Raw genomic sequence first — 26,436 nt, 5'->3', positions numbered from 1 at the left:
CCCCTGAATTTGTACTCAGCCAGTGTGAGTAGCCTAGTGAGTAGCCTAGGCAACCTGTCTGTGGCTGGCATCTCAAGTGTGGGCAGTCTTGTGGGACTAAGCCCTTAAATCTATGGAGTCTGACACTAACTCGGGGTATTTAGTGTCAGAATTGAATTGAATTGTTGAATACCCATTTGACGTCAGAGGATTTGACAGTCTCACAGATGTAATAGCATTCTCTAAAGGTGACCAGTGAGGGTTTGTCTGTCTGTTTTTAGCATCATTATAACTTAGGAATTTAGAGATGTTCGATGTGATTTAATCCACTGTGATTATTATCCTTAATGATGTTCAAATTACATCAATTTTTACCTAGTGGAAGCCTTTTCAAATTGGCTCCTGAATCTTTTTGACAAGACCCTAATAGTCTTTGATAGCTAGAAGGAAGCATTTTTAATACATTTAAGTCATATTTTAACCGTGAACTCACAAGCACAGAATCAAAGGAAAGGATCATATTTTGTCTGGTCCTTCACAAGAAGCTCCCTATGTTGTCTATAATAATAGGAGCACCTCAATATTCAGCATTTTATCACTTTTTACATTTTCAGAATGTTGGACTTAAATTTTTCATAGCAATCTGACTTGGTAAAAAATTCTTAGAATGGGTCAGCATCTATATTCAATATATTTCTGTAATTCACATGCAAGGAAAACTTCTAGTTTAGGGACTTCTAGTTTAGAAAAATATATAATAGAGACATGGGAGCATAGGATCAAAACCAGGAATAGAACAGAGCACTAAGATATGACTCCTTGGGATTCAATATTTAATATTATTAATAACATTTCATTTAATGTTACTAATGAGTCATTGTTATTGCAACTTATTAGAATTAGATGTTTTCATTTAACTGGATTAAATTTGAAGGAACTATTGGACTTGACTAAAGTAATATAAACTCTGAATGTTTGTGGGAAGGGTTTAAGTTTCCTTTAAGCAGTGTTTTTGGAAAGGAACTATCTTGACCACAAATAGACTGCCTGGACTAAAATTATAAGTAAGTGGGAGGCTGAAGATATAGACTGCGTTCATTACTCACATTCAAAGATGTACTGCACAATTAATCATGTTTAGTTCATACTAATAAAAATTTCCTTCACCCTGCAAATAAAGTTCGTTAAATAGATAAATATGATACAGTGTGGACCCAGATGGCATGTGGTGACAAGAATAAAGCCATTCTCGTAGCAAACAAGAAATGGAATTTACTTTCTTGTGATTTTTTGGGAAGGACTTTATTTCTACCGTCTCCTCATTTTAGCTAATGATTTCAGCTGGTTTTTAACAGGCTAGCTTAAAAGACTTTCCTTCTCTGTTTTAAATCATTATAGTCTAATGCTAAAAAAAAATGCTATAGATCCACTAAAAATTTGTGTGGCACTTTATTCTTCTATTATTTAACAATTTAACAACACAGTTCTCAGGGACTAGAGATTAGTTTCATTCTTCATGGAGTTTATCTTTATATGTTATTATCAATATCCACAGGATAAGCTGGAGCCTTGAAATAAACATGTTTTGTTAATATTATTAAAGGAACTCAAAAAGTCTTTAAATTCCATTAGGTCACCCCACCCCCACCCTTTCTCCTTAAGGTAGTGTTTTATAAATGAATTTCTCACTATGTTAGGAGACACAATCTGGTGTAAGGGAAAGAGTAAGACAGAACCAATTCTTAATCCAGTTCTATCAGTTACAGACTGTTACTTTAGTTAAGTACTTACCTACCTCTCTGAGTATGTTTTTTTCTATGCAAAGCAGAAGATAATAAAGCCTACTCTGAATAGTACTCTTAATTGAAATGAAACAATGAGATGTCATAATAAAATAATTGTCAGATATTAGGTGCTTAATAAATGTTAGTTCTCTTTCCTTTATGATACCAGTGCCTTGTCACTAATATTAAATCAGCTTATTGGTTCAGTTTAACATTTATTGAGTGCCCAGCACATGCTGGGCACTGGGCTAGGCACAAATGCAAGGATGAATAAGATCTGGCCCCTGCACTCAAATTACTAAGAGCCTATTAAGGAAGATAGACTCATAAGTGAGAACTCATTTCATCTGAACAGAGTTGAGAACTACCAAGATCAGCTTACACTTTTTGTCCCTTATGATAAATGCTAATTTGATTGTAAAAGTATAGCAAAATAAAATGGATTAATTTTTGCATCAGTCTAGACTATTTTATCAAAATAGGCTTTATTCTTATAAACTTTAAAATAGCCTCATAAGGCGGCTGGCCCTGTGGCACAGCAGTTAAGTGCACAAGTTCTGCTTCTGGTGGCCCGGGGTTCAGCAGTGAGGATCCTGGGTGCGGACATGGCACCACTTGGCACGCCATGCTGTGGTAGGCGTCCCACATATAAAGTAGAGGAAGATGAGCATGGATATTAGCTCAGGGCCAGTCTTCCTCAGCAAAAAGAGGAGGATTGGCAGCAGTTAGCTTGGGGCTAATTTTCCTCAAAAAAAAATAGCCTTATAAATAGAACATATTTCTATACTATAAGGTATTTTCATTCATAAGAGCCACAAGACTGTTTTTGTTTTATTTAACAAATAATAAATGTTGTATTTTCAGTAAAAGTTGCTTTTCTAATTGACCCAGTCTCCTCTTAAGTAGCTCCTCTGAGAAAAGGGAAGTAACATTTTCTTAAGTGTCAACTATGTACAAGCATTCAATCAGCTGCTTTATGTGCTTCATCTCATTTAACTAATATAAGCTACCTTTTGGTTCTAAAAATTTTTGTAAAGTACATTAATCCAAATATATCTGTATATAGGTTCCGTAATGCATTGCAGTTCCCATTTGAGTTAAACCTTTCTAAATTTGCCATTGACTTAATTTGTTCTTTCCATCCGTTCAGGTAATCCCCTTTTGAAATGGACAGATGATTTCTTGTGCAAGTGACAAGATGACATTTTATACAATTTTCTTAGAAGCCAATAATTCTACCTATGTCATTTTTTTTTTTTTTTTGAGGAAGATTGGCCTTGAGCTAACATCTGCTGCCAAGCCTCCTCTTTTTGCTGAGGAAGACTGGTCCTGAGCTAACATCTGTGCCCATCTTCCTCTATTTTATGTGGGACGCCTGCCACAGCATGACGTGCCAAGTGGTGCCTAGGTCTGCACCCAGGATCCAAACCAGCGAACCCTAGGCCGCTGAAGCAGAACATGCAAACTTAATTGCTGTGCCACTGGGCAGGCCCCTAACTGTGTTATTCTTGCTAAACAGTAACTGAGAAAGGAAAAATAGCTGGATTTGTCTTGATACTCTAAAATCCCTTAATTTAAAAGTAATCTTTATTCCTTGAAGGAAAATAAATCCTGTGATTACATGTCAAAATTTATTGTCAAGAGCATGCAATCAGCATTGTTTGCATTGTTTTGAATAAATATTATAAGAGGATTATAAGGGAGAAAACTTGAATGTTCTATTAATTCTGATTACTCTAAACCACATATTAAATATCTGGAAAAATTGCTTTCAGAAAACCACACACCACGAGCTTTATTTGATGCATTTAAGACACAGTGGTAATTTTTGACATAAATCTAATATCCTCCACAAGTATGTGCAGTTAAAACAAACCATGGTCAGTTTTGGCTATTTTGGACACAGTTATCAAATTATTAAATTAAATATGAATTAAAGACTAATATTCAGGTTTATAAGATTGTCTCCAAGAGGTCTAATGAGCTGCTTGCTAATTAAAAGTAGGGTTTTTAAAAAATCCCTCATATATGGGTTCATAAAAGTATTTTACTGGCAAATAGTTATAAATGGTCAAAATCATATCCGTATTACTAAATATAATATTAAAGAGAAATCTTGAGATTCAAATTTTCATCTCTCCTACATCATTTTACCAAAGACACATATTTATACTAGTAAATACTGAAAAATACATTGTTTTTAATCTTGGGACAATGATAATTTTTATTTGATACAAAGTTCTTCACTTTCTCAAACATTTTCTCTGAATATGTATACACATTTTAAGAAGTCAATTCAGTGGAAGGTTTTCCACTATCTCTATCTACACCTCTCCCCACCCTATTCATATGTTTTATTGGTTTATTTAGTTGAGTGCCTAACTGTGTACTACTGGCTTTGGCAGGGAAAGGGGTAGGAGAATGCAGCCCTGTGGAAATGCTGCTCCTATTGTGGAAATGAGGCTGACAGGACTGAAAGCCCCTGGAAATACAGCCCTTTGGAGAAATATGAGCTAGGCCTTTACAACTACTTTAACCTTTTACTAGTCTAAATAACCTTTAAGTCCCCAAATAAAGCTTGAAGGGCTAGGGAATCACAAATTCAAATCAAACATCTAATTTCTTTAGAAGTGATCTGTTTTTCCTCTCACTGTTACACATCTGGACTTGAGTTAGAGTCTTTTTTTTCTCTCTGAGACATTTTTGTTGAACTCAAAAAATCGTTGGCAGTTAGCGATATGTTATCATTATTACCTATTAATAATAATGATGCCACTTACGACACGTTAGCACCATGTTAAGTGCTTTACTCACATTAATTTACTTAGCCTTCTCTGCGACCCTATGAGGATGGACCGTGATTTTCCCCATTTCATAAACCAGGAAATCAGGAAAATGAAGCTTAAAGAGGCTAAGCAAGTCATTTGCTTTTAGTCACATAAATCCAGAGAGCTAAGACTTGAACCCAAATCTGTCAGACTCCAAAATCTGTGTTCTTAACCCTTATCCTATGTGGTTACATGTTTACTTCTGAGTGTGATCATTATAAGCAGAGGGGCTATTAATAGACCTAAAAGATTCATGAAGTCCTGGCAACCGAGGCCCTAAATGCTCACCTAATCTCATATATATACATAATTTAGTTATCTCTCCATTCCCATACCTCCTCCCAAGGTAACCAGCCTGGTGTGTATTCTTCTATTCTTTTTTCTATGCTCATACTACTATCTATCACGCTATTATCTATCACACTACTATCATACAACTATGTATGCTGATATATATAGGCTTTCAGGTTAGCTGTTTTCAAAAAAAAATATTCTGGAAGTGTGGAGCAGGGAAATGAATGCTACTTTATTTCCTCAGTATTTATTTACACTCTAAAATGGCCTTGATTTAAGATAAATTACTGAACTCAAAATCTGTATATTCCAGAGGTTTCCATGTATTGCCATCATATTTTGACAATAAAGACTTTGGAATACCAAAGCAGGCCTGTACCTGACTTTACCACTAAGTATATAAATCCAAGTGTGGTGGGCTTTCAGAGGAACCCAGCTCTGTGCCAGGCTAAGACAATCCTGTTGAAGAATCATGCTCTTCAACATGAGAGAGATCCTCAATGTCCCAAGGTTGGCTTTAAAGGTTAAGGACCTCCTTAATAATGTCAGAAAAATCATGCAATACTCACTAGTAATCACTCACCTTTGCACCTGGTAATCCAGGTAACCCAGGATTTCCATGTGGCCCTGGTATGCCCTGCAAATAGTAAAAAAAAGTCAAAGCATTCTTAGGACAGATCTAGATACAAATAACAGACAGTGTTTATTATATTATTCAAATAAATATTACATAATATAATTTCATTAAAATGAATATTACTTCATTTTTTTTACAAAATTCTGTATCTTTTCTGAGATGTTGGATATTTCAGTCTTGGAAAAGAGAGCTACATTAATTATAGAGCAGAACTGTGGTTTCTGTCTTTTGCTTCAAACACTGCCTTGAGGTATTTACCTCTCTTATTTACCACCCCTATTTCCAGCCATATTACTTAGTGCTACTTCTAAAAGCTGTGCAGAGTAGGAACCCTAAAAGTAACATGGTGCAATTGTCTAGTTACTCTCCTCTTGACATGTGTTAACTCTTTCTCCACCTAGGTTTTTGTTTATGCTATTACATATGCCTTAAAGACTTACTTCATTTAACTCTTTCCCCTTATACCTACCCAAATCATTCTTCAAGTGTCAGCTGAGATCCCACCTCATTTTAAAATCCTAGCTACATCAGCATGAATCATTTCTCTTTCCTACTAACTTCTATAGAAATTGCTGCATGTAAAATTCATTTGCAATTAATTATACATTGCCTTGGGACATTTCCTACACTGTTCTAATCTGTCATTTAAATATTTTATTGCTATTTTAACTGCCTATGACATGTGCTGTTTAGTTCCAGGATTATAAATTCTTTGAAAAGAGATTTTTTTATATTACCAATGTAGTACTTAGCACATATTAGCCACTCAATGAGTATTTGTCATTTAATTTCACTTGGCTGATAAATTTCCCAATCTGAATTCAATAATTGCTTCTACTTATTAAGTACCTTTTCTGTGCCAGTACCTGTATTAATGCTTTATAATTTTTATTACTAATCCTTATAACAATCCTACAAAGTGGTTATTTTTACTCCCACTTACAAATAGGGAAACTTAAGCTCACACAAGCAGCAAGTAGAAGAACTAAGATTCACTTCCAAAAAGCCTTCCAGGTCTCCAGGCCTCCTATACTCATCTGGGTTTGGTACCCACCTCTGTGCTCCTCAGCCATACCTCTATCGCAACACATAACATATAGTTAATAGTATTTATTTATCTATCTTTTTAGCTCCGGATTAATAGAGGGGATATTTAATACTTCAGAATTATTAGTTCTGAATTAATAAATGTTTCAGAAAGGAGAGGGATGTCAGTAATGAAAATAATGAAGATTTATCTATCTAGGTTAAAACTAAGGAAAAAAATTAGATTTCATGATATATGTCATTTGCAACCTTCAAAAAATAAATTTTAATAGAAAAGAGGGAAAAAATTTATGGGGTAAACAAATGAGTTGTTGATGTAGATGTAAGGGCAATGTAAATCCATCATATAAAGCTCAGTAGTTCAAGAGTGAGGCAGGATGATAACTTAAGGAAAAATTAATATCAATGAAAGTTTGGGATTTTTTGAAAAAAGGATAATTTGTTGGTTTTCACCAAATGAGATAAAATCTAGGGAGAAAAAATGTAAGTACAAGTTTTAAGTTAAATAATTGAAAGGAGATAAAATTAGGAACACAAATGTAATAACCTTGAGAAGAATACTGATCCTTCTTTAAAGGGAGGAGAACTGGACAAATAAATGAAAAAAAAAAAGATGGAATTTAGGGAAGGAGACTGCTGTATGATGAGAATAGATGGAGTTTCAGAATGTGGAGGTCATGCTGTGGGAGAAGAACAGCCTTAGTGGAGGAGAGAAAATGGAATTAGTACAAAGATAGACTCAATCCCTCAGAAAAGTAGGATCCAAGGTCTCCTGACAGAGAGGTAGAAGGATGGAAACGGTTTGCAGGCTAGAGGAGAGTGGGCAAGGTTTAGAAGAGACTCTGGGAGGAATGTGATAGGTCCTCAAGTATAGAGGAACCAAAGGCATGCTAAAGAACACGCAGAGCCCAGTGAGCATTCACCTTAGGCCTCACAGGGACAAGAGTTTGATGTGAATACGGGCAACTTAAAGTAAGATTTTAGGATGATTTTTCATTAGATTGTATGAGAAATAAGAATCAGGATGCAAAGAAAGTATATATGGTATTTGTATTTGTCTTTATAACACAAAATCACAATTCTTTTTCTAGTTTTTGAAGGATTTCTATTAATAAAAGCCGACTTTTTTTTTTAGGTTTGAAAGAAACTCATTCTAACACAGCAATAAATCTTTTGTTGGACCTGTGTAATGTGAGAAACTACTGCTGATCCTTAAGGCAGTTCTATTCCTCAGGACAATTATTTTTCTGGTCAAGAGCTCCAATATTTTCCACTGTGTAATCCAGGAATGCACTCTTTTGAGGCAGCCCACTCCTCTTCATTTCCCAAAGCAAATGAACCCCACCTTGGACTAGCAACTACAGATGAGATCACTTTATAACTAAGAATAATGTTACAAGTAGCACCAGAATAGCCACTAATCTACAAATTTGATAATCTCTCCTGGACATGTCCACAGAGAATGCTTTGGCTGGGTGTTCACACTCAAAGAAACAAGCTGCACATGTTCCAAACCTTTTCTTGAATTGGCAAAGGTAGGGCTAAGTCTGAAGATCCAGGCAGGTTTCCAAAGGAAGTACATACTGTACAATATTAGGAAAAACATACTGGAAAGTTGATAATTCTAACAGCACATGGGAAAGAGAGCCCATCTACTCACCCGTGGACCTCTCTTTCCTGATGGACCTGGGATACCTGCTGGACCAGGTGGACCCTTGGAAAACAAGTGCCAAGATATTAGGCATGATAATAGACACATCTGTTCTCACAAGTCTTATTAATATTCTTACTCCAGGGATCTTTTTCAGTCCCCAGTTCCCAGCTGCTGATGATTTTAAAGAAACATGAATGCCCTCACCCTAATCAGCAGGGGTGACAGTTGAAACTCAAGTGTCCTCTTTAATCTGGCCAGAAAGGGCAGCAGGAAGTCTACGACATATAGTTAGAGCCACTATATCTGGTTTTTACAGGAACCATAACTAGTAGTTTTGTGGGTAATATTCACCTAAATTTACTTTTACTACTGAAGGAGGAATTCAGTTTAGGGTTTGGAGACCAATGACTACAGGTTTTTTTCAAAGACATTTCAAAAGACTTGCCTTGAAAAATTAAAGCGGACTATTTTATGTTCTTTTAAAAGACACACCAAGGATCTGTGTAATGTGTTAAACTGCTATAGCGTGCTCTCTTTAGTATATTCAGTAATAAATGTGCCTTATATGAAATACAGCATACTAGGAAGTCACTAATAGAGTTAAATGGTTTGTAAAACAAAGTGTGAAAGTAAAAACGGATCAGTTTAAAGTGTTCTGAGTTCGTTAAATGTTACTTAAGTATATCAAATAAGACATAGAAACCTACTTCTTTGCTCCGCATATAATGACTTATGTAATCTTTTTTTTACTTACTTTAACAATCAACTGTGGAAGAATAAATGTTCATTTGGGATATGGTTAATACGTATTCATTCATTCATTCATCTGTTCATTCATTTAATTGTTCCTGAGCACTCTGCTGATAGGGCATTATTCTTGATATCTATAGAGCATACACATACTCCATTTTACAAAACATTCATTCATGATCGCAGTAAAAATAGTGCAAGCTTTGAAATTAGACATATCAAGGCTAGCCCTACCATTAACAAGCAGCATAACCTAATGAGCTTTATTTTCATGTAGCATTTTTCTCTTTGAAACTTTCTCCTTTATTGATATTACAGTTATTTTGCAGTTTTCTAATGCTCTTTATATATTTCAAAAGGTCCATTTTCATTTAATTTTATTTTCCTTCTCCTACCCCTGTAAAATTTTCATATATTTCCTAATATTGAGAGGGAAATACTATTTCTATTCAACTCCAAACTGAGGGCATTCTCCTTCCTGAGCCATTCAAATATTTTAACAGGTATTATTACATCACTAGCTTCTATCAAAAACTGGCTTTCACTTATTTAAAAAAAAATCAAATTCTTTTCAAGTTGGTTCTGGTTCTGCTGTTGTAATTAGAAGTTAACAGCTGTTGATTTCAGTTAAAGTTCCAGAATATAACAACTAAAAATTAAAAACTAAATGGAAAAGTAAAGTAATAAAATGTCTAGTTTGGTTTATTGCCCTATCGTACTACTTTGTGACAAAAGAAAACATTTTTCCATTCACACTGAAAAGGCAGTTAATTTTACAGTTAATATTAGATACTGGAGAAAAAAGAAACTATATTTTATATCACGATTGAAACATTTGACTTGTTTAATAAGCACTAAATAAAAGTCAATTTAACTTGTCTTCACAATTTTACATTTCCAAATCTTTGAGAACAGGTTATTAATAGACATTTTCTAGAAACAAGAGAAGCAAAGTAATTTTATATGGTATGAATTTTTTGAGGAGAATAAATTATTTTCTATAAATAAAGTTAAGTACTAGAAAAGGCCCTTTAACTTTCAGATTTTTGGTTATTTAGAGAAAGTATAATTCAATTAAAAGAGCAATGGTTTTGTAATCATCCAATTTAGATTCAAATGATGCCTCAATCATTTACTAGCTAAATGACCTTGGACGAGTAAGTTACTCTTTCTAAGCCTTAGTTTTCTCATCTTTAAAATATTGGTGATAAAAATCTACCTTTCAGGGTTATTATAGGCAATAAAGATACTGTATATGAAATACTTGTGACTACGTCTGATATATAGTAGTAAACCAGTAAACTACAGAGTAATTAATACCTTTTTAAAGGTATGCATGGGGCACAGCAAGCACTGAATTAATGTTATTTATAATATTATTATTACTAGGGTAATATATATACTAAGACAAGTGTATTTAGTAGATCAATACTTCTAAGAGATAGTAATATCTGGTCAATTAATCTTGGAAGTCCTGTATCTAAAATTCCATTTTTAATTCATTTACTCACTCATTCATTCACTCACGCAATAAACATTAGTTAGTAAGCATCAAGCCCTCCTGGAGCTTACAGTACAGATAGAAAGGCACACATTAATTGGATAAACACATAATTATACATTTTTCATAGTGATATGAAGGAAATAAGCAACCAAGAGAGAGATTGACAGATGTGTCTAATTTATATTGTGGTAATAGAGAAGGCTTCTCTGCAGAACTGTTAAGGTAGACTTGAAAGGTAAATGGGAGTTAGAAAAAAAGAGAAAATAAAATTGAAGAAAATAGGAATAAAATGAATGAGTGTGTGAGTAAAACAAAACAAAACAAAGGAAAAACATAGTCTTATTGAGGAACTAAAAGAAAACTAATAGTGAGAGTAAGTGGAACAAGCAGAGGGTGCAGTGATGAGCAGGGCCAGATCCCATTTGACAGAACAGGTCAGGATAAAGAGTTTTTAGTTTATTCTAAGAGCCTTATGCTTTTGCCACTGAAGAGTTTAAACAGATAAATAACATGATCCAATTTATGTTTTTAAAAATATCACTAGAGAATTTATGTAAAAGATGGCAGAATGAGAACATTCTTTAAACTACCCTCCCTCCCTCAAAACCCACTGAAAACAACAAAAAACACCAAAAGAAGAAGACATCATCTCCAATGAAACAAGGAAAGGACCGCAGCCACAAACCACAAAATATGAAGATTATCTTCCAAATACTGAGAAACTTTGAACTAAGGAAGGATGTTGAGAGATGACCAAAAACAAAAAAGAAACAAAAAACTTCCTCAGATTTCAAACACTGGACAGGCTACAGATACCTGAAAGTCTATCAGTCCTGAAAGTTCATTCCAACAATCCTTTGATTACAATGACGAGGTTTGAGGGAATGGGAAAGCCGTAGGAGATAGAATTCATGACCTAGTAGAGACCCAGTTCCAAAGGGCCAAGAGTAAGGAATGTAGAGCTGAAGAGGAAGAACTGTTGTTGTGATCTACAACCAAATCTCCTAACTTTGGGAGATTTCTAGTGGTGAGAGGGGGTAAAAGACAACAGCGTAAATCACGATATTACTTCTCAGAGAGTCTATGATATAAAGGGCTTCACAACAAATTGTACATAAAAATGAAAGGAGATATGTCTCTGGGTAAAGGTCAAAATAAATATGGTAAGATGGTGTTTAAGGCAGCAACCTAAATTTGACACTCTATCACTCCACCTTACTTCCCTTTGTCTCTCCCTATACTATTCTAAAAACAAGAAAAAGTTGTCTTTATTTAAGATAAGAGCAATAACCAGAAAGAAACCAGCATGAGACCTATACATAGATATTGAGAGAAAGGGGAAGTATGAGGAGAGAAACATAAATTAAAAGTAGGTGTTGGGGGCCGGCCCCATGGCCGAGTGGTTAAGTTTGGGCACTCCGCTTCAGCGGCCCAGGGTTTCACTAGTTTGGATCCCAGGCACGGACATAGCACTGCTCATCAGGCCACGCAGAGGCAGAGTCCCACATGCCACAACTAGAAGGACCCACAACTAAAAATATACAACTATGTACTGGGGGGCTTTGGGGAGAAAAAGGAAAAATAAAATCTTAAAAAAAAAAGTAGATGAAAATCATTTGCCAGAAGATAGATGAAAATCATTTACCAGAAGAGGAACTACCCCATGCAACAGAAAAAAAGTTCAGTCATATAGTTCACTGTAGCTTCAAAGAATTTCAAGATGACATTTCTCTATAAGAAGAGAGCTAAAAAAAAAAGTTACAAGAGGTAAAAAGAGCAGCCAAAGGTAATGAAATGTGAATGAGAAGAGCTTAAAAAAGATATGAAAGAGCAAAAACAACAAAGAAAAAAAAGAAAAGAAAAACATTATAGATGGAAGCCACATCAGAAGCAATAAAAACTGATTAAATACAATTGAAAAGTCTTTATAATAAAGGAATATGGATGTTGGATAAGTGAATTCACACAAAATGAAAAAGAGCACTTTGACATGATTGTAGACAAGACAATAAATACTATGTATCATCCCAAAGGACATTCAACGTATGCCTATTGGTGTGCCTGAAAAAGAATACAGAAAAATGGAAAAGAAAAATACTTGAGGATATATTGGAGACTTTCCTGTAATAAAATAAAAATAGTCTTCAAATCAAAAGAGTACCAGAAAACACTGATACAGAACCTAAAAGATTTACTGAACTTCAGAGATAATGAAATTACTGCCTGTGCACACAGTGGAAAAAACAGTCACCCACAAGTAGGAAAAATCAAGCTGGCCTCAGACTTCACACAGTAACATCCACTTCAGGAAGCAGTGAAACAATCCCTACCAAGTTCATCATCCCATCACCATTCACTCGCTCATTAGCTTTCTAAAATCTACGTTTAATCTTCTACACTGTGCTGAAGTTGGAGTCTCAAAGTTCAACAATGACTTTCCCATCAGAAGGTTGAGTAGATCTCCTCCACTTTTTCTCAGTCGTCATCCCCTGTGACTTCCCTGTAGCTTTTTTGCTCTGCTGATCGATTTCTTCTCAGAACTCTCTTCTTTGGCCTTTGTGATAGTACAGTATTCTCTTCCATCTCCCTGACCATTCCATCACCTTCCTGCTTTTTTCCTTCTATAAGCCAAAAGTAAACATTCCCCATAATGTGGGTCTTGACCCTATGCCAAACTCCTTTCCTTAAAAATATTATTCAATCCTGTAGCTTCAACTATATTACTGACGAGAGGACTCCAAAATCTATAGCCCCTGCCTTGACCTCTCTTTTTCACTTCAGCTTCTTTCAACTTTCCCAACAGCTTACTGAATTGCCAACAGTATCTTAAATGTTTTAACTTACTTTTCTCGTAAAATTGACTTTGTCTCTTAGTTACTGTTTTTAGTAATGGTATCACCATTCTCTCAATCCACAGGCTTAAAACTTGAGAGTCATCTTTGATTCGCTTCCTTTTTTCTTGGTCCCTAGCACCAAACCTTCCTTCAGAACATCTCTGGAATCCTATCTTTCCTTTGCATTTTCACTGCTGTCATCCTAGATAATGTCCTAGTCTTGTAACATCAAAATGATACAGGAACTTCTTATCTGTTCTGGGCCCTACTTCCAGACTGACTCCCCTATTAATGTCTCTGCTTAGAAATCTGCAAAATTCTCCATTGAGAACAAGATGAAGTTAGAACTATCAGTTTGACGATACTCTCTACAACCTGACAACGTCTAGCTGGTCTTATATTTGTCCAACATTATTCAGTCTAATATTAGGAAAGAGTTTGAGCTTTAAAGGCAGAAAACCTAGGTCCGAATCCTGGCTCTATCATTTATCAGCGATGTGGTTATGGACAAGTAAATTAACTCTTCTGGGCTTCAGTTTCTTCACCTGGAAAATGAGGATAATAATACCAACCTTACAAGGTTCTTTTAAGATAAGATAATGAATGTAAAGGTCATGGTAGAACATCTGCAACAAGGTAAAAAGCCCAGCAAATGATAGCTACTATGCTGTTTTTCCTATATAAAAAAATATGCCAGTTCCTTTCACCTATCAAAATCATATCCATTATTTGAGGCCTAGGTTATAACTAACTTTGTCCACAAGAACCTATCCTGAACAGCCTACCCTTAAGTGATCTTTCATGGGGATCCCCTCGAAAAATATTTTTCTTACCTTTAACATCTGTACTCCATACACTTAGTTTGTATCTTTCAGTGGCATTCATTATACTTTACTGTGAGGTAGAGTTATAAATGAACTTCAATTTTTGAATATTGAATTTGAATATCAATATTGAAATGAATTTCAATAATGGGTATCCCCATTATTGAAATGTAAGCTCTTTATACATACTTTGTGTTCCTGCTTTGCCCATAGCAGAGACTAAATAATTATCTGTTGAATATTAGTGCTTCACCTACCCATGCTGAAATGACTATTTTGGATTTACAGAAGAGATCAATGCTTATTTCATCATACTGACTCTTTCCAAAGAAAGTAAATGACTTCCATAGCTATTTGTTTAATATGACCTGCCCAGTGGCACAATTTTTTTTTACTAATCTGTTGATAATTAATTGTCATAGCTGAAAAGAGTTTATTTCACTATAATAATATATTCTCCAAGTTTTATTTTAAAGACTTTAAACATTCACTCTAATAAGAGTTGCTCAATACCTATCAAATCACTTCGAGTAATAACCACAAAGGAAACACAAGCTAAGCAAGTGGCATCATCTTTTCCCATTCTATGGTTTCTGGAACTAAACCAATGACTCAAATTTTATTTTCATCAAATAAAGAAGTACTTTAAGATACAGTTTAGTCTGCTTGCAATTAAAATAATTAATTTCTGAAGACATATAGGTTGATTATTTAAAGTAATCAAATAAGAAAGGCAAAAAATAATGTTTCTAATGTGATTTTAAATAGCTTTAAATGAGTTTTAAATGATTTTAAAATTTTTCAGATGTTAATCTGTAATTGTACCTAAACAAAAGAATTTCAGAGCTGAAAAAAAAATCCATCTATTATCTCATAATTTTGTTTATACATTATTAAATAAGTGACTTGGCTGGTTTTTTCCATTGAGTGGACTGATGGGCTGACTGGCTAGTTTCTGTATTAGGTAGATAGAGCTTTTATTAATCCATATATGTAAACTGACTAAATCATTGAAGATGTAATGAAATATGTTACTGTTCATGGAAATTAAAATATTTCATTTAGAATGATAATGTAAGGGTTTGCTTTTTCCCAGTCAATGATTCACTACAAAATTATCTCTATCTAAAATAAATTTTACACTCTATTTTAATACATTTGATACTATTTTTCTGAAAGGCTATTTAGTTGATGTACTTAATGTATTTTCCTTTAGTCTACTATAACTTTTATATCTTTCTTTTAACATGACTATGCATTAAGTCTACGGTTTTTTTAAATAAAGAATGCTGATCTATATTTGGCGGTTGGATTTCTGGTTGAATTTCAACTGAACAAGAAAAACATATAGCTTACTTACATTTTACCAGAATTAAATAACCTTTTCAGCCTGCCAATAAACACAACAAAAAAAAAGTACAGTCTTTGAGCCAGGATTGCATTCTGGTTGGATATGTTACAGCAACCATAAATTCACTCACTGTAGCCAGAATACATTTCTGAGACAGATTTGATCTGTTTTAATTGTTCGATCTAGAGAATTCTTTTTGCAAGGTATGGTAAGTTACTGCATTATGATACATTTTAAAAACAACAACAACAACTTACGGGAGGTCCAGGGTCCCCTTTTGGCCCTCTCAGATTCTCCATTTCAGGCACTGCATTAAGATCCTCATAATAATAATAATAATCATAAAGTCCAGTTTCATAGCTATTTTCGATGGGATAAGTAGCATGAGAATCAGATTCACCTTCCTTCCTTAGATCAAGGTGATTATCCACAGATGGCTCATCTGTCACTCTGTATAAGGTTGTGTTTAAAATCTCTTGCAGTTCCATGAGTTCATTAGTATGTAGATTTGTTGTAATAGCCTTCTTGAGATTTGTAATTGTATCTTGTTTTATATGTGAAAGAACAGATGATATCTTCTTAAATGGTGACAGACCACTCACTTTATTATTATTCTGTGTGATATTGTCGGACACAGTTAGGAGAGAACTAAGTTTCTCCTTGCTATTTGTTCTTGCCTGACTGAGGTGATGATGGGTCATTGACAGGTTTAAATTTGTCTGAGTATGTTCCTCTGTGATTACTTCTCTGGCCTGAATCCCATGGTTCACAAGATCCACAGCAGAGACATTCCCTGAATGAAGAGACGTTAACTGAGATCTTGATATCTGGAGTTCTTGTTGTTTATGCACTGTTGCAGAATTGTTATTTATGATAGTTGGAATGCTTTTGCCTTCAGTAAGTGAGTCCTCTGACAGCACTCTTTGACCAAATTGTTTGGGCAAGGGAGAGTTTTCCAGTATCCTAGCTGGTACGATAGTTGTATGAAGAAGGCTTGTCTCAGGGCGACACTGTTGTTTCACATATCTGCAATAGTCTGCAGATGCTTCTGATGAAGGAATAATATCCAACTGACACACTATTCCTTCAAAATGGACAGAATTATTATTCACACTTCCTAAGGTAAACACACTGTTAGAATCAAAGGTCTGAACTTCCAAAAGAGTCTCTTTGCTAAAATATTTCTTTCCACACTCAACAAACATTGAGACAACTTGGTTTCTAATAGTAAGAGCAAATGAGTGCCATCGCTCATCATGAACACTGTAGTTGAAAAATACAGTCTGCTTTCCTCCAAGGTACACCACTAACTTTTTAGGTAATAATTGTATTCCTAATTGCAGTCTATTTTTATTTCTAATGCTGAAGAGAAATGCATTGTTTACTCTATGTGACTGTAACCCGATTAATATTGTAAATGGCTGTTCTAAGTTGATTGGTAAAATTTTCATGAGAGGTGACTCAATGTAAGCATCATTTGTTAACATGACACCTGATTCTGTTAAATGGACCCCCTGAGGGAATGGTGTAGATGATGATGGTACAGCAGTCACTGATGATGAGTGTCTTACATCTTTGCCTCCAAGGCCTAGTTGATGAAGAATATCTATGCCTGGAAATTAAAAAGAGAGAGAGAAAGAGAAAGAGAAAGAATCTTACTCTTATGCATTCATGTGTTCATATAAATGTTTGAGTATGAGAAAATCTTCCTTGTCTCTATCAACAGTAATCCCTAAAATAAGCATGCTCTCTCAATAACTAATTTCCAGGTAATGAAAGATACGAAGAGGGAGAGTAAAATGTTACACTCAATGTGAAAAACACATACACATACACACACATGCACACACACACACACACACACAGACACACACACATCCAAATATCCCTAAACCCAAAATTTAATTAATAAATGTTCTCTCATTTTTACCAATCAAGTAGAAATCTTCTTACTCCAATGAATAGACATATTCAAAGATTCCCAGATGTCATTGACTTCTTTAATTTAGAAGTTAGAATTTTATGACTTCTATGTTAAAGACATACTTACAAAATGATATCTGTAATTTAGAAACCATTTTACATATTAAGTTCACATAGTCCTTTAAACTATAATTTTTCAGACTGTTTTCCCTTCTAGCCTTCTGGGAATTTACAAGTCACATAAAAGCTCTCTCTATGCATAATACCTTAAGTGTGTGCTATATACATAGAGTACCTAGTCACCTTGATATCTCTCCAACAAGATAATGTGAATTCCTAATGTTGGTGATAAACATACTTTTTCTCTCCCTTCCAAGTTTCTTTCTCTTCCATTTTTTCTCAGTCCTCCACAATAATTTTTATCCAAAGAATTTGTAGACTCTTTTTCAATATTTATTATATAATATGGATTTTATATAATTACAGATTTTTCTGGTTTATGTTTTATTGTAATGTTACTAATAGTGTACTGCTTATCTCCCTCACTCAATTATAAACTCTAGGAAGACAGATTCCAATTGATTATTGGATATCTACTACATCTGCCTTGCAAATAGTTCTATAATGTCTGAATGAATGAATTTGCCCCACTAGAATCTGGTTAGATGTCACATTTATCTCTAGAGTCCTATAAAATTAAATACTATTTGTAAAGAATGATGAATCCTTTCTTAAAGATATAGAACAGTTTAGTTAGCCATATGATTTTTGTTATTCTTTGGATTATAAATCTCCCATCTGTATCTTTGTACATATATAATCATTTCCAACAGGAAATGTCAAAGAATTGTTAATTTGAAACTGTGATAAATGAGGAAAAAAAGTTTTTGAAGATTAGCCAGCAACATTGTACATCATCTTAGTTTTCCTTTTACGGGAAATTAATAGATATTTGATAATTCATGTTTATTACAAATAGTAAACATAATAGCAAATGTCAGACCCAAGTCTGAAAACTATATACAACAATGAAATAATAACTGAATATCATTCATGTGTAATCTAGAAGTACAATTAAGATGTTTTCTTATTAGAGAGCTTTACAAAACACTGTTTTAAGGTTAGAACAAGCATCATTTCATTTATGAAGTAGTTGTAATTTGATAACAGTTTTAAATGTTATAAATGTTTGTATCTAACATATTGTATGACAATATCTGTCAAGCTTTTCCACCAAAATATTCCTAACAGAAGTTTAGAATTATATGCATCTCCAGGGATTTGGGGGAATATTTTTAAGAGGCCCCGTAAAAACACACAAAAAAATCTTTCACTTCTCATGTTTTATAATTTTAATTTATGAAAATTTTAATTTTACTCCATAATATGACTATGTTTTATTATAAAACATGAATTACCAGCTAAATCAGCTAACTATTCCCATCCACAATAGTCAATGAAAATTTATACTCCTGAAACATATACCATACTTACTCTATGACTTTGGATAATCTTGCTCAATGCTACCTGCTTCTAAGGGTATGCATATCTCAATCTGAGAAGTAAACTATGGAAGGAACATTGCTACTATGAAATCACAATGCTTAAAGTACATATAATCATAAAGTATGTGGAAGTTATTCTATGATGCACATAGACTATTCTTACACAAAGGAAGAGTCACAGTTATGTGGTATGATATCAAGGGCTGCTCCTTGCTTGAAGAAAACCAACACTAACACCTGCTATCTACTGCTTCAAATTTCTGATTCTATTAAAAGGAAATATTATTGGAAAGAGTATTATTTGAAAACTTTAGAGTACATATGTGTGTTTTCAATATTTCTTTACATATATATCAATACGTTTCCTTCAATTCTGTTTTTATTTGAATTTGTATGACAGATAGCTGAGATTTTTAAACAAACAAATGACTTTGAGCATTTACTGTTCAATACATTTCCTGTTATTGAACCATCTTTACATTCCTAAAATAAAATCTATATATTTGATGGCTGTATATTATTCTTTTGATATCTTGTTAGATTCTTGAAGAATAACTTACTTAGAATCATTGTGTCGATATTTATGAGTTAAGACTGGTCTGTGGATTTTCTTTTATTGTCCTATCTTTATCAGACTATAATATTGAAGTTTCACTATTTTCAATGGCCTAAAGCAGTTTAAATATGTTTAGAATTATCTTTCTCTTTTTTCAAAAGTTAGGTAAAACTCGGCTGCAAACCAAACTTATCAAGTTGGCTTTTTCATTGATAAAAATGAATTTCATTCACTTTCTCAATCTTCTATGTTAATAGATTTATTCTAATTTTTTACTGCATCTTGAATCAATTTTAGAAACTTACATTTTTCTATGAAATAATAACTTTCTTCTAGGCTTTCAAATGTATCAGGGATCTTCATGTAATAGCCCCTTACAATTCTTTTTGTTTTCCTATTTCCGTGGTTATCTATATAATTTTCCAATTTTGAATATTTTCCTCTATTTGTTTTTAAGTTAGTATCATTACTGGTCATTTGAAAAGTATACCCTTTGGGTTTGTTTATCCTTTCTACCTTTTTTGTCTATCTAATCAATTAATTAATTTCTGCATTTATCTTCACTAATTATCTTTTTATATTTTATCTAGGTTTGTTTTATTCTTGTTCTAATTTCTGAAGATGAGTATTTAGTTCTTAATTTATAGCATTTAAGCTATAAATTTTCTGAGTATTGCTTTAGCTGTACTCCATAGATTGTGTGGTATTTTCATTTTTGTCGTTTACTCTAGAAACTAAGCAATCTTTATTTGTATTTTCCCATTGACCAAAATGATTTAAGAGGAAATTTTAAAATTTCCAATTAGAAGGTTTTTTGTTTTGCTGTCTGAGTTTGTTATTAAAATCTAACTTAATAGCATTGTAATCAGAGAATGGTGTCTAATAGGCACTTTCTGTTTTTGAAAGTTAGCTAATAAGTGGTCAATTTTCAAGTGTTTGATAAGCAATCGCAAAGGTGTTTCAGGGTACAGAATTTAATACCAGTTAGCTGAACCTCTGTTTATGTTATTTATATTCTCTGTATCCTTGTTTATTTTTATACAATGAATCCGTCATGGACTAAGAAGTAAAAGAAGTCTCTCACCACTAGTGTGTCTATTTGGTCTTTTCTCTTGTGTGGTCTTAGCTTTATGAATATTGATGTTATGGTTATTATACACAGATAGTCATAAAATTCATATAGTCGTTGGATATTGCACCTTTCTGAATTATATAAAGAACTTGCATGTCTGGCTTTTTTTTTTTTTTTTTGGTAAAACTTCTACCATATCTGGTAAGACTAAGCCTCCTTCCCCCACTTTATTTTTGTTTGTGTTTGTCCAGTATAGCTTTGTCCACGCTTTTATTTTCATCTACTTTGAAACACTGTGTTTTAACTAAAGAGGAAGAAGTTTTGTTTGCTTTGTGATCTAATCTGAACATTTCTTTATTTGAATATAAACATTAAATCTATGTACATTTTCAGTGTGATGGTTCATTTAATCTATCTGTTGTATTATTTTATATTGGTTTCCCATTTTAACTTTTTAAAGTCTTTTCACTGTGTGCTTTGTTGCCTTTACCTTGTTTTTGTATGTAGTTCTTCTGAGATTTAGAAAGGTTTGTATTTTTATTCTAAAGGGTTACCTTTAAAATTGTGAATGTATACAATGTCCCTAGTTCTCTTTACTTCGACATATCTATTCCTTCTTTCCTATGAAGAATGTTTCCTTTTCCTTTTTCTTCCTTTCTCCCCTTTCCCTTACCATCTAATATTAGTCAATAGAATTATGTTTCTCAGTATTTACCTCTTTATTATTAAATATCCTTATAGTATTTTTTATTTGGTTTATCAGCTTTGGATAATATGATTTAATTCCCAGCTTCTACAAATAAGCCAATCAGCAAACAATCTATTTCCTGTCTTTTTTCCCTTTCTCCTCACGTTTTTTGGTGATTGTACCATCCCTATGCTGTTAGTTCATATGACATTTATATTCTGTTCTCTTCCCACGTTTTTTTCTGATAAATAGAGCTAGTCTTCTGCAATGGTTTTCTCAGTCATTTCCTTTTCTGCTGAAGTTTACCTCTATTGGTTTCTTCAATAAGGATTCGTGAGAACATTTCTTGAGTGTTTGACTTTTTAGAATTGTTTGTTGGTAGGCTTGTGTCTTAAGTTTCATTGGATATAAAATTCTTTGTTGATACTTTCTTTCCTTGAATATCTTGTGGATATGGTTCCATTGTCCTTAGGTGTTGAATGTTAGAGTAGAAAAATCTGAAGTTAGGTAATTTTTTTTTCTCCTTCTACGTAACTTGATCTTTTACTAGCATGCCCGCAAAAAGCTGTTCTTTAGCTTTGAAGTGCAGTGATTTGATTAGGATATGGCTTCGTATTGACCATTCTGGATAAGTGTTTCCAGGCACAAAGTATGTCCATGTGGTGTACAGATTCAAGTTCTGTTGCTATTGTTGTTGTTGTTTTTACTTTAGCAAAGTTTTCATGAATTATATCCTTGAATATTTGTTCTATTTTATAGTTTTAGTTTTCTTCTTCAAAAATTCCAAGTATGAGTATGTTGAATCTCCATGACTGTATTCTAGCATTTCTTTGTAATCTTTTAAAATATGTTCTTTATCTTCAGTTCCATTTGTTTGATTGTCTCATTTCTCCGTGTTTCCTACAATGTCTGATCTCTTTTTGTGCTCCTTCCAATTTCATCTTGATTTATACAAAGGTTTTTTCTCTGTGACTTCCTTTCTGAGTTCTACAAGCACATAATTCATATCCTTTTAATACCTTGCCATCTCTTCATTTTCCTGAGTTCTTATATTTCTGCTTTATGATCTTCCTTCATAGAGGTGATTGTTTTATGTGTGTCCATTCTCATTTTTGCTGCTTTTCTCTACATTTTACCTTGTTGTATCTTTCTATTTATTCTGTGCCAACTGCTTTTAGTTCCTATTATTTCGCAGCTCAGCAATTTGTAGAAGGAATCTGGGAGGAGAAGACAGAGGGCCATGCCTTCCAAATATAAAAACTCAAGGGCTCTATTTCAGCAATAGCAGAGTCTCCTCCTCAAATGGCTTCTTGATAAAGCCCCACCTTCTTCTCTGAACCAAACCTAGCCCAGGAAAACTTCTGTAGCCAGCTCTGCTCACAAGCCTGCACTGTCTTTACCCTGGATCCACTCCTATTGGTATATGCTTCAGAATGAGTCCTTCACTTCAGGATGTAGATTTTTGCATTTTCTGAGATTTGTCCCCACTGAGCCATTTAGCCTGTTTTTGTGCTTCTTTCTTTTGTACTTCCTTCTGGGAACTTCTGTCCTCTCCAGATCCTGTAGCACTTGTTTTGTATAAAGGCTAAAGGTAAAGTACCTCGAGGCGTGCCCCTCACATTCAGGAAGTTTGGTTTTGCTGGCGCTTTCTGAAATCTTACTATTGACTTTACTCGATATGGCATCTGTTTTTCTCAGCATATTTTAGGAATTTGCAGATTATAGCAGTCCCCTAGTTTGATGAAAATGGAGTTTTCAGGTTTATTTATTATTTCATTCACCTTGTTTCTTTTGTATGATATCCAGAAACAGAAATGAGGAGGTAATATCTCATGGTTTCAAGTTTATACTTAAAGCCCATACCCATTTCACAGATGAAGAAATTGAGCCCCAGAGAGATTAAATAACTTGGTCAAAGTCACACAGCTGATAAATGGTAGAAATAGATTTGAGCCCAAGTGGTCTGACTTCAAAGTCTACAGTCTTCACCCTACCACACTGCCTCACAGCCACTGTATTCCCCACACAACCTCACATCTCCCTTGGCAAGCCTAATTAATCAAGGCAGGGTTATTTCTTCCCACAGAAATCTCACAGTGAGAAATATTCTGTAGATAGCCACCAGAGTTGTTAGGTGATTTCTAATTGTCATTCTAGTTTTAAGCTTTCATAGCTTAGTGTGAATATGTTTAGCAAATGCTTTGAGCAGATGTTGATAGAGAGAAGAGAGAATTCTTAAAGAAAGAGACACAGATGAGAGGGGGTAGGGAGAAGAGGGGAAAAAAAGGAAAGGCTTCTATCAGAGGACAGATTCTTTAACATTAGCTTAGACCTGGATATCACCAAATTGCAGTTTTGGGGTTAAATTTAGATATTTGGTACCAATGAATAGCAAGAAAAAACTTAGTTGTCTATGGTAAATTACTTGTTTCATGAGTGGCCCTAACCACAAAATCAATCCAGTTGTTGTCACTCAGGAAATCAATTATTTAAAGAATATTGATTATCAACCAGGTACTTATTAGGTGCTTTGCATTTTTTAAAAGAATAAGAATAGCAGTATTTATTAAATTCTTTCTATGTACCAAGCACTATTCTAAAGAACTTTACTGTTTGAAGTCACGTAATTCTCACAACAACCCTATGAGGAGGCACTATTGTTAATCCCATCTGACAGTTACGTAAACTAAGTCATAGAGAATTGAAATAATTTTCCCAAGGTCACCCAACTAGGAAGTCCAAAGACAGAATTTGAATGCAGGCAGTCCTCTAGAGCCAACACCTCAGCATGACAACTTTTAGGAATGCATATGTCGCCTAACAGCAGAACTGGCTGTATGTCCTTCACCTATTTGCTTCTTAAATGGAGAACAAATGGTGGTGTCACCAAGACAACGCTTTGCTCTTTTTACTGTAAACACTAAGCCTAATGACTTCATCCAAACCATGATTTCAATAACCACATATGCTGACTCACAAACCTCTCTTCTGGGGTTGCATATCCAATTGCCTATTGAATTCATCCAGTAGAAATTAGATGTCTCGTAAGCACTTCTAACTCAATATATTTTCCTCAAAGTTTGTTCCTCTTATTTTAATGTCTTTCTCAATGAAGAGCCCCAGTACCACACCAGCAGCCAGAGTTAGTACTTTTATAGTATCAATTATATCATGCCACTCTCCTGAACAAAATCCTCCAATGGCTACCCATTGCACTAAAAATACAATCCCTCCTCTTCACATTGTGTATGAAACCTATGTCATCAGCTCCCTTCTTACCTCTCTGATCTCATCTCTTTTCATTTCATCTCACCTTACTTGCTCCAAACAAACTGGCCTTTTCTTATTCCTTAAAACCACTAAACTCATTACTAACTCATAGTATTTGCACTTATTCTCTCTGCTTAGAATGCTCTAAACCCTTAGTTCATTCAGATCTAGGCTCAAATGTGACCTCAGAGAGGCCTTCCCTGACCACATTACCTAAAATAGAAAATAGTCATCCTCTTTGCCCCAATAACTCTCTAACTCTCTAATGTCTTATGGTGCCTTATTTTTTCTTCATAGCACTGAAAATTTAGTAAAAAAAAATAAAAATATATGTAGATATATATATATATATATAAACTTGCCTATTTCTTGGCTTCCTAGTTGAAATGTAATTCTGTGAGGGCAGGACTTCATCTTGTTTTACTGTTACCTTCCAGCATATAGAACAGGGATTAAAACAAAGTCATTTACTAGGTCCACAGTAAGTATTGCTTGAATGAATGAGTTAAAATCAATCCAATTATCCAACCTGGTAATCATCTCTGATACTTCCTTCCCACCCATTCTCCATAGCAATTCAGTCACCAAGTCCAACACAAGCCTTTGTTAGGCCCTCTTTACTTTTAGTCAGATGATATCAGCCTCCTAATCAATTTCTCTGCCTCTTATAACACATCCTTGTCCAATCCATCACCCACACTGCTGCTAGAGAAACCTTTCTAAAGTATAGAACAAAATGTTTAGTTCATGACACTCCTTCCTATAACACATCAGTAGTTCTCACAGCTTTTAATACAAACTCAAACTTCTTATTTCAGCCCTCAGGGCCTTAATGATCTAACCCCTTCCTACGTTTCTAGTCTCACATCTCATGCCTTCCTAATAAACTTTCGTCTTTTTAGTTTATACCAAATGTCAAAGTTGATCAAAACCCAAACAGCAGAAGAGAAAGATTTATAATGTAGGAAAAAAGGATCCCTCTCAGTAATAAATTTCATATTAGAAATAAAAGGGAACATTAAACAAGGAATGAAGTATCTATCCTCTTTCAACCTTGTGATCCCCTGTTTAAAAAAGTCTTTTTACCACTTTCCATCCCCTCACTCCCTCATTAAGGGATTTTGACTTCATCCTAAAATAATTTTTACATTGAATTTTGCATAGAACTCTGTGTGTCTATGATACAGTTTATGAGGCTGAACAGATTAGCACACGGAAGAAGATCCTTATAATTGTGAGTGATACGATGGCCTTATTGCAAAACCGTTAAGTAATGTAAGTGAGTCACTGGGACCCTCATCTTGATTCCACTTTTTCAAACTTTCTGCTATGGCACCCAAATCCCACATGCTACCTGGGTAGTAAAGAATTTAACCTTGCCCGAAGAGCTCTCTTGCCTTTATCCTCAGCGCCTGGGAGGTAATCTCAAAGCCCTTGACTATGTTGCCTGATAAAAATATCTTTGTTTACCTGGGGGCCCTGGGCCACAACAGAGAGTCTAACAATGTGATTTATTGTTAGGATTTTGGGTCATGTGGTATCAATTCAACTTCAAGAGGGACTAGAGACTGAGGTCAGCTATGTGGGCAGTCGATCGTGTCTAAATGATGAAGCCCCAGTAAAGACTCTGGACAGGAGGGTTCAGGCAGCTTCACTGGTTAACAGTAGTCGGTGGATATTGTCACTACCATCGCTGAGAAAGTTGGCACTGACCATGACTCCACTGGGAGAGAACAACTGGAAGCTCCACATGTGGGACTTTCCTAGACTCTGTCCCATGTGTCTCTTCCCTGGACTGATTTTAATCTGTGTCCTTTTGTTGTCATAAACCATAACTGTGAGTGTAACAGATTTCACTAAATTCTGTGGGTCCTTCTAAAGCATTATTGAGCCAGAAGGTGGTCTTGGGGACTCTCAAACTTGCAGCTGGTGTCAG

The 26,436-nt window shown here is 34.4% G+C and overlaps 1 protein-coding gene and 1 long non-coding RNA gene across 19 annotated transcripts in view; one reads left to right on the top strand and one right to left on the bottom strand.

The window, feature by feature from the left end:
* LOC139079168 (uncharacterized) overlaps window positions 1–26,436 on the top strand; it is a 196,059-nt gene that overhangs the window by 11,847 nt on the left and 157,776 nt on the right. The gene's annotated exons all lie outside the window — the stretch shown is intronic.
* The window catches only part of COL24A1 (collagen type XXIV alpha 1 chain), a 349,075-nt gene that overhangs the window by 306,871 nt on the left and 15,768 nt on the right, over window positions 1–26,436 (bottom strand). For 10 of the 16 annotated variants that reach the window (XR_011532521.1, XR_011532522.1, XM_008516954.2 and 7 more), the window contains 3 exons: window positions 15,744–17,098; window positions 8,230–8,283; window positions 5,469–5,522 (listed from right to left, as the gene is read on the bottom strand). Coding sequence is in view for 12 of the 16 variants with exons in the window: in XM_008516954.2 (XP_008515176.2) it covers window positions 5,469–5,522; window positions 8,230–8,283; window positions 15,744–17,098 (1,463 nt within the window). In the remaining 4 variants the exon portion in view is untranslated. The remainder of the gene's footprint in view (window positions 1–5,468; window positions 5,523–8,229; window positions 8,284–15,743; window positions 17,099–26,436) is intronic. The other 6 variants (XM_070592566.1, XM_070592564.1, XM_070592565.1 and 3 more) reach the window with 3 other exon arrangements.

Source organism: Equus przewalskii, chromosome 24, assembly GCF_037783145.1.
Source record: "Equus przewalskii isolate Varuska chromosome 24, EquPr2, whole genome shotgun sequence".
Lineage (NCBI taxonomy): Eukaryota > Metazoa > Chordata > Mammalia > Perissodactyla > Equidae > Equus > Equus przewalskii.
This window is presented reverse-complemented; position numbering and strand designations above follow the sequence as displayed.